The sequence below is a fragment of the Populus trichocarpa genome, chromosome 1 (assembly GCF_000002775.5).
Source record: "Populus trichocarpa isolate Nisqually-1 chromosome 1, P.trichocarpa_v4.1, whole genome shotgun sequence".
NCBI classification, from domain to species: Eukaryota; Viridiplantae; Streptophyta; class Magnoliopsida; order Malpighiales; family Salicaceae; genus Populus; species Populus trichocarpa.
The window spans coordinates 6,596,383-6,605,503 of record NC_037285.2 but is presented as its reverse complement, the minus strand read 5'-3'; the positions used below and the strand labels follow the sequence as shown (position 1 = coordinate 6,605,503).

Genomic DNA, 9,121 nt, shown 5'->3' with positions numbered 1-9,121 from the left:
TATTTAGTTAATGTATGGTATATGTACGTATTAATTGCTTTGGTTTTAATTAGCGACTCTCTTTAAGCAAGTAATTAAGTGGGTGAATGTGTGTGAATATGTCTCATTTAAAAATGACATTAATCTTATTTTTTACCAATGAATTCTTCTCGAACTGTCTTCATTTATATATCACCATTCACACAGTCAGTCGTCGTCGTCGTCGTCGTCATCAAAAACAATTTTGAAAAAATTATTTAATTTTTTTTCCCACTCCAGCACTTAATTGGCTGCATTTCATCCAACTAAGAAAGAAGAATTTATTTTGTTATGAAAGGTAGATTTAGTATTGATGGCATTTCGTTTCGACAGAAGTATTCAGACATTAATAACCTTAGAGATATTAATTAACTAAAATAAATTAATGGCATAGAGAATAAATAACTTTTGGATTTGCAGTAGGATGAATTACATGAATGTGTGACTCGAATTTATTGCTTAAATTAACATCTTTTCACTGTTATGGATTGACCATACAATTCATCGAAGACTATATATGAAAGGAAAAACCAAGAAAAAAAAAATGTAAACTGCGCCAAGAAACTTAAAAAAATGTTGCAGATAGATATTTAATTTAGAGCATTTTGCTTATCTTATCAAATCCACAGGCCTATATAGTGATTAAGCATTTCACATGGCCTAGTTGAGACTTCAAACTTGAAGTAGCAGTAAAGAAAACAAAAGAAAACGCCAAGCTTAGGTTACTTAATTATACCCAATTTTGACAGGAAATATTTATGCATGCGGCAACCGACTTTGATTGAGCTTGAGCAAGAAGAGGGTCTTAATTAACCACTTGATCTCTTCCAAATCTCTTCAAGTTCCCTAGCAAACGCCTTTTGTCTATTAACAACAATCGTAATATGATCTTCATCATCAATGACCTTAACTCGAGCACGAGGGACTTTATGCTGAACATTGTAGCTACATTCAACTGGGATAACCTCATCTTTTTTTCCGTGGAAGATATTGACATCACACTTGAGGTGGTCACGGACTGAATCCAAGTACCCTTCGAGCTTGCTGCCGGTGCCACAAATGATGTTGTGTAGGGTGTGCCATGCAGCATTGTGGGTGTGGCAACAGAACCCTTCAATTAAGAATGTCTTGATCCTGTACATTTTTTTTTCTCAAAGTTTTGCATTTATGTCAATAGGAGAGCAGAGAGATGTCTCTTTCATAATGCATGGAATAAATTCAAGCAGAGGTAGAAGAGAAAATATATATTCACACACATCAAGCAAGCGCAGTACCTGTCCCCATCATTTCTGACTTAGTCTTATGGACATTTGACCAGTGTTTTTAGGGTAACTTACTACACGATTCACCTATCATAGTGTATTTCATTAATGGCTAATACTACTTTTCCATATCTATTTCGTCAAGAAGGATATTTTTCCGAATCTTTATTAATTTGCTGCTTAAAATCTACGTCAAGCAAAAATAATTTTCACATCCTCCCTAAGTTCCCACCCCAAATTAATAAATTTAGAAAGCTAAAAGATCTAGAAGTTACCAATTTTATTACCATAATGCATTATTTGGAACAAATTAGCATATTTTAACTTTTGTAGCTTCAAAATCTCATATCACCAGATTTTAAAAGGAGGGATGGACATTTGTCAAACCAAGATTTGCAATTTTCACCGTTTGAACTATTGTAGGTGTACCAAATCAGTCATCAGCACCATACCCTCCTTGGAACGACCGCCAATGCCATAAAACAGTCAAAGATCTTCTAGCTGGGCAGTTGAGGGCCGGAAAAATTAATACGGTGGACACCTATACGGTGATCGGTCATGGATCTCAAAAATTACACTATAGGCAAGCAATTTTTTTTTTAATTCGGATATGACAATTGTCAATTGTGTGGCGGTGCACCGTGGCCCCGGCCCTTAGCAGGGCTCCGGAACTTGGGTGGAGGCAATCTGTGAAGTACGTGGTACTAACTAGCTAACAGTACCGTGGACGTTATAGTATAGTGATTTAAAGGCTTAAAATGCTCAAAATCTAACAATATTGGTGGTGCCATTATCCCAAAAAAAGACCCCGTAATAGAAGGTATGTGAATGTGGTTGGGGCGTCATTGTCGTTGTGTGTCTGGGAATTGACTGGCAGGCTAGTGAAATGCCAGGTCTCACTCATTTCTTGCTATTCTAAAATCTCAAGAGCTTATTAAGAGTCGATCCTAAATTACTTAGAGCCCTTGATCCTTAAGAGAAATTAGATTTAAAGAGCTCAGAATAAAAAGCCAAATACTTATTTCAAATAAGCAAAAGAAAAAAGAAAAGGGAAATTAAGACCAAATTAATAATAAGTTTGGTGGTTAGTTATGAAATTGAGCACGAAAGCATGAAAATGCGTTTATTATGAACAGAAGGAGAAGTCTCGATGTTTGAATTTTATCACGGCACTTGAATTCTTTGGACAGGTTTTAAGGCGGTAGAGGTTTGATGAGAATTTACCTGTTTCTTGTGACTAGTTTGGTAAGGAACTCCCACAACCGATGATTTTTGCATATGACAAGGCAAATTGCCCTGCTGATGTGCTCATACCAGCACGCTATCGATGCACCAAATGTGATCAGTGGCCAAACACGCCTTGGAGCTACTTGTCTCATCACATGCTGTGTTGCTCGGACACCTTTTGGTACTTTGTAATATGGCTGCCATTATCACATAAACTAATCGGTAATCAATGCATTCAAAACTTTGAACGATTCTGTGATTAATTTTCTTGGATAATTGAAACGTTGAAAAAGAACAGCAAAAAAAAACATTGGAAAAAAAATATGAACTTACTGGTGCAAGGAGAGTCAAGGACTTGACCGAGCCAGGGTGTTTCACGGCAAGTGCTAGGGCCAAAATACAGCCTAAAGAATGAGCAACAATGTGGAAGGATTTGACTTCGTATGGTTCAAGAACGGATTGTTCAATCATGTCCAAATGCTCTCTTAATGTGTAAAGGGAGTCAGCTGGCTTAGGGCTCCTCCCAAACCCTAATAGATCGATGGCAAATAATCGGTAGGTTGATTTAGTTGCATGTGAGAAGTTTGGAAATAATGTCTCTGTCCAAAATGCTGAAGATGAAATGAATCCATGAATGAAGAGGACATCTCCTTTTCCCTTATCTGATCACATATTACAAACCCAATATATATTAGCTAGTTTCAAGGACTTAAACTGATTATTACACATTAGAATTAATTACACTAAATGAATAACTAGTATATACTATATGCTACTAATCAAGATAATTATTATTTTTTAATTTATTACCTTTAGGTCCTTCAGCCCTAACGAAGAGGGTTTCTTTGCTAGAAGAGGTCCATGAAGTGCAAAATTTGCAATCACAATCAGACCATCTTGAAATGGGATGTAAGTGCTGGCCTCCAATCTTCCCTTGAAGCATTTCAACAATGGTAGAGCTGACAGTTAATGTGGATCTCATAGTTCCTTTCTTGATCTTCTCGGATGTCTGTACAGTGACAGTACTGGACTTACCCTCCACCTTGATTCGCTTGAGCTCATTAACCGTTGATTTTGAAATCTCAGACACTAATGAAGTACGAGTGTAAAGAGTGTCGGAGATCTCTTCTAACCTTAACTTGGTAGAAGTAAGGCAAACAATTTTGGACTCACCTTGTTCAGAGACCAAGATCTTGCCACTACTAGTTATGGCTTCCTTAGCTGAGGCACAATAACAAGGTTTCCATTCAGCTTCAATGATGAAATCCGCAGCTTTGAATGCAAAGCATAGAACGAGATCAAGGATGTCTAGAAAAGAGAAGACAATGAAGCTCACAGCATCATGTAAAACCCTGCCTGTTAATGTTAAAACCATCATGGTTTTTCCCATTACAGCCATTTCACCAAGAGGCATCACTACTACCCACTTCAAATAGTTGATTAGACCCCAGAGACACAAATACAAAGACATGTAGAAGAAAGAATGATGAGATGAAGCTAGCTATGAGGGGGAAGTTTTAAGGAAATCATTTGTTCCTAATAGATCCAAAATGTCAATGAAATTAAGCACGCATGCCTCTCTTCTTAGTCTTGATTTCTTGATTTAAAGTTCTCGGAAATGTTGTGGAAACAACGTTTCCCTAACTTGTTGACCACTTCCAAAATGTGCCTCGCTTGATGAAAGCGTGAGGGCTTTTCTTTTCTACCTTCTTAAGACGTATTGGGGAGAGAAAAGGGGGGGGGGGGGGGGGGGGGGGGGGGAGAGAGGGAACACACTACTACTACAGATAGCAGATAATGGAATTGATTGTTTCATTAAACATCGTTTGTTGGCCAAGGAAAAAAGTTAGGTGGTAGTTGAACCTCCCCTGCAGGAGAAGAAACAATTCTTCTTAGCAAATAATAAGACTACATTTAAGTTTCTTTTCTTTGCCTCTTCGAATGAATATGAATAAATAACACCATTAATTAAACACACCCGGACCTCTCTCTAATTAAAAAAATTTTATGGAAAGGAAAATAATTTTTTGTAGAGAAGAAAAGATCTCTTTCTTGCACTTGAGAAATACTACTATAGTTTTTTTCTCATCTACCAAGTTACAACCCATCATTTGTTAGTACTCTTGATCAGAAATATGCGCCTAGCGCATTAATGTAAGGATTATTTTTCAAAATTGAACAGCTCCCTCCGAACCTCTTGTAGTTATTGCAGGCTGTCTTGCCCACATGACTCCATCCTCATAGGTAGTAGAAACTATTATGATCCTCGCCACCGTCCTAACTCCTGAGGTGCCTTATAAATGATAAAATCCCTTGCTTGATCTATAGATGGCTTGGAGGATGAATTAAAACGGGTAGATGACAGAATCCTAGTTCTAATAAAGTACTTTTTGTTTGATGGTCAGGTGATATTCTAGCTAGCTAGCAATAGTACTTTGTGCTTGTAAATTATATATGGTGATCATCAATACAATACAAGTTAACACACAAACTAACTTAGTATTTTACTTTTGAGATAGGAAAAGGATTCTTATTGAAATATTATAGTTTGAACTTACCTTTATATCTTATAATCTTTCTATAAATATAAGAGTCATGTTTTTAGAATTTAGGATGTTTGTGTTTCTATATGTGTTAAATATCTATAATGAATAAGATCTTGGGATGTTAAATACTTAGTGTTTATTGTTTTCAACATGGACAACATAATAATTTAATTTCACCTCCGTGCACGGAGGAGAGACCATGAGTTTGATTTGCAAAGATGTGAAATTTTGAACTAACTACATGGGGTTGAAGTTGGATTTTGATTGTAAAATTAATTTGGTCATCACTAGTTTACAGGACTACACTGCACCAAGGCTCATATATAAATAAAAAATGAATGTAAAAAAAATTCATGTCATGGTGAACTATTTGATATTGTTATTAAACTCAGCTGAATCCTGAAACCTCCTAACTTGACTCCTTGCTTAGCTAGAAATTTAAAATTAAACCGTATAAGAGTTGCTTCGACGTGACCTATTTAATTTAACGGATCTAAAGATAATTTAGATGACTGGTAAAAAACCTAGTTTGACTTAAAAAAAATCAAGATGATATTTTTTATATATATATTGAGACGGTAATTTATTGGATCGAATCGGGTTTCGTGGCTTAACCCTCCAAATCCACGATCTAGATGATTGACTCTACTAGGTTTAAGAACTTTGTTTTCTCAAAACTAATTTTTACTTAATTATATAATAACAAAAATAGATGCTCATAAAATCCAAGTACAAACCAAATATTAAAATGTTTATTTAAAACTGTGATAATCTCATTGAAAACAAACCAAAATAATTTATGAAGATAAATATAAAATCAAGCAAATATTAAAGTATAAAATTAAGAAAATAAATATAAAAATGAAAGAAAAGAAAAGAGTGGGGGAATTCAAAAAGAAAAAGAAAAACGAGGCCACCTCCTTCACTTTTCATATGAACACTGAAAGAGTTGGTTGCACCCCAAGTTTTTTAAAGCAACACTAGTTTGGACGCATGCTCTTTGACGTTGTTATTAAACTTGAAAATATAGTTGTTTTGAATTTTTACTTTTCAATAGAGATAATTTTTTTATTAATGTATATATATCTTATTGATCTTAGCAATGCAAGGTATTTAACATGAATAATTGTTTCTATAAAAAAAAAACAAATAATTTATAATTGTTAAATAAATTTTAAAAATATTAAAATAGTATGTTCATATTTTATGTGTCACTAAGAGCTAAAATATCATAAATATGATAAAATAATGTTTAAAATCTATTTAAAAATTTTAAGAACAAAAGGATGGGGTTGAATTTTCATTCATGAAAAAATTATTATTAGTATTATTATTTTTATATCAAATACATAATAATTGAAAAAATTTATTAAAGTTCAAAAAAACATTAAAACAATCTCTATCTGAACCGCAATATCAGATGTGGCTGGCTATATGAAAACGAAGGAAATAAATGATAGGCAACCAAATATTGGCAACAAAATTAACAAATCAACGTGCGGCGAGTGTACTTAATAATGACCAACCACATTTATCAACCTCCAGACGCGACGTGTTTGATTGAATGATGCTCGTCGTTGGTACGGCCCCTCGCCCCGTCGTATTGTGATATTTATTTATACGATTAATTCGGGTCCTTAATTAAGTGCGCAATCATATGTTTATCATCGGAGGAAATCACTAAATTATTAATCGATTGTTAAATTCAGTCAGTTCAATATCTTAATTACACGCATATATTTTTTATATGATTATCAACGAAAAGGGCACATATGCTTCGCTTGTAATCAATTTTTGCCCCCTTTTTTTTTTAAAAAAAAAAGAAAATAATATGCATACTTCTTTATAATATATTATTTACCAAACACCTCTTTTTCTTCTTTTTCTTACCATCCAAACACTTCTTTTTAAAAACACATGGTTAAACACTTTACAATTTATAAGTAAAAAAAAAAACCTAATTCGTGGAAACAGGAACTAAGAAATTGATAATAAGACAACTAGATCTACAGCTAACTTCACAATTAACATCAACTCAATTTCTCCTCTCTTTTTCTCTCTTATACTCGTCAATTCAGAGCGAATGATGCCGTATGTAATACGATGGCAACAGGCAATAGCATTCAACTGGTTATTTGATATGTGATTTGTCAAGGGCTAGATAATTTTTTTTTAAAATTAAATATGTGAGTTTTTTTAATATATTCTTTAACATACGAAAAATTCTTAATTATAAATTAAAAAACTTATATATGCTTGTAATTAAATAGATCAGCAATAATTTGTGTCAATAAACATAAAAAAATATCATTAATGATAAATAAAAACTAATATGGAAGAATTAAAAGATAGATATAAATCAATATATTTAATTTTATAACACGAGTCTTGTACCAGTTATGTTTAATAACTTTATTTACTAAAATAATTTTTTTATTTAATCAAATGATTATTCATGTTAGTAAAATATTTAAAAAAATCATTAAGATAACTAAAAACTAAGCTGAGAAATAGAGAGATAAATGTAGATTAAAATTTTTTATCTCATAACATGGGTCATGTACATAATTGTATTTAATAACTTTGTTTTTTAGAATATTTTTTTATTTAATTAAACAATAATAGAAACATACACATTAAAGCTATTAAATAAAGTCAAAGAAAACTATTATATAATGTTGCACATATTAAAAAAAAAACGTTATAATTTTACATGAGAACAAAGTAAAATATAACTAATATTTAACTGAAATTAAATTGAAAAGTTAAGAGATAGATATGATTGTAGACATTTTATCTCGAAGCACAAACCATAAACTCGATTGTATTTAATAACATTCCAATGTTTTATTTAATAAAATGATAATAAACAAAAAAAAATATGCATAGGAAGGCAATTGAATAAAATTGAAAAAAAAAAGGCTAATAAAGGATGAACTTGCAAGAAGGAAAATAAAAAGGCAAAAAAAGCCTAGGCGCACAAACCTAGCCTAGGCTTAAAAAAAGCCTAGATCTGCGCGCTTGAGCTGATTTTAATTATGTTTTCGTTTATTAAAGGGCGGAAAACATGTCATCCACTATTATTTTTTGAAAAAAAAATTAAGCTGATGAAACGTCGTCTGCTTATCCCTATATTCCAACCAAAATGGTAGCTGAAAAATTAGGGTTGATGTTCTTTTGACCTAGAAACCCATTTCTAATCCAAAACACTCATAAAACATTCATCGCATCTTGATAAATTTGTATATAGCCTCAAAGAACCAAAAACTTCTCTTAAAAATCTAAAATCAACTCGAAACCATAAAACTCCATAAGCTCAAGCCTACCATTTTAGACAAGGAGATGGATAAAAAAAACATTCAGGTAAAATTTCTCTTGTTGAAAGAAATTAGTTCACACCAAAATCAAACTTTTTCATGGTTGAAATCGATATCAACCGAAACTCTCTCTTTTTTACCATAATCTAACTACTTTCTCTTTTGTCTTTCAAATCAAGGACCATAAGATTAAAAAAAAATGAAGTTTCGGACTACAATTATATTTTTGAAAATTTGAGGAATCGAATAATTTATAATTTGAAAAGTAGAAAGACTAAACTGAACTTTTCTTGCTATTTTTGAAGCTGCACCCATTTCCTCCACTTTTTTCACTTTATTCTTCTTTTTTTCAATCTTGCCCTTGTTTAAGAAATTTAAAGCAATTAGTCTTCAATTTGGCCCTAAAAGAATACAATTGACAAAAAAAAAAAAAAATTTGAAGAATAAAATAAAAAAAATTACCACAATAAATCTACAGTGAAAAGTATAAGAGTGAACAGTGTTTTGGCCCACTACGTTTAGAGTTTCTTGTAATATAATATTTTGTTAATTAATTTTATGGTGTGGCCATTAATTAACTACGTCGTAAAGTAATTGGTATGACTAATTATATAGCTAGATTTATTAGAACGATTCCCTTGTATTCACTCCAAGTCATCGTGAGATGAGAGTCTTTAAAGGGTTAGATCATAGCAATTTTTTTCCTTAATTAATCTCCAAGCCCAAATGATCGGAATTTGAGCTGACGATG

At 32.5% G+C, this 9,121-nt stretch overlaps 1 protein-coding gene across 1 annotated transcript; it reads right to left on the bottom strand.

Annotated features, from left to right (window-relative positions):
* Positions 1 to 583: 583 nt before the first annotated feature.
* On the bottom strand, positions 584 to 4,252 carry LOC7467037 (probable lysophospholipase BODYGUARD 3). The gene is made up of 4 exons (XM_002297910.4): positions 3,318 to 4,252; positions 2,841 to 3,169; positions 2,505 to 2,704; positions 584 to 1,152 (listed from the first exon to the last, which is right to left on the bottom strand). Exons 1-4 carry the CDS (start codon positions 3,976 to 3,978, stop codon positions 828 to 830), a joined length of 1,515 nt encoding a protein of 504 aa, XP_002297946.2. The 5' UTR covers positions 3,979 to 4,252; the 3' UTR covers positions 584 to 827.
* Positions 4,253 to 9,121: the final 4,869 nt, after the last annotated feature.

Excerpts from the sequence above, each read along its gene's own strand:
- LOC7467037 (XM_002297910.4), bottom strand. The coding sequence starts at position 3,978 with ATGTCTTTGTATTTGTGTCTCTGGGGTCTAATCAACTATTTGAAGTGG. Across the intron at positions 2,705-2,840 it reads CCTTGACTCTCCTTGCACCA|CCATATTACAAAGTACCAAA; the intron begins GTAAGTTCATAT and ends TGATAATGGCAG. Across the intron at positions 1,153-2,504 it reads AAACTAGTCACAAGAAACAG|GATCAAGACATTCTTAATTG; the intron begins GTAAATTCTCAT and ends AAAAATGTACAG.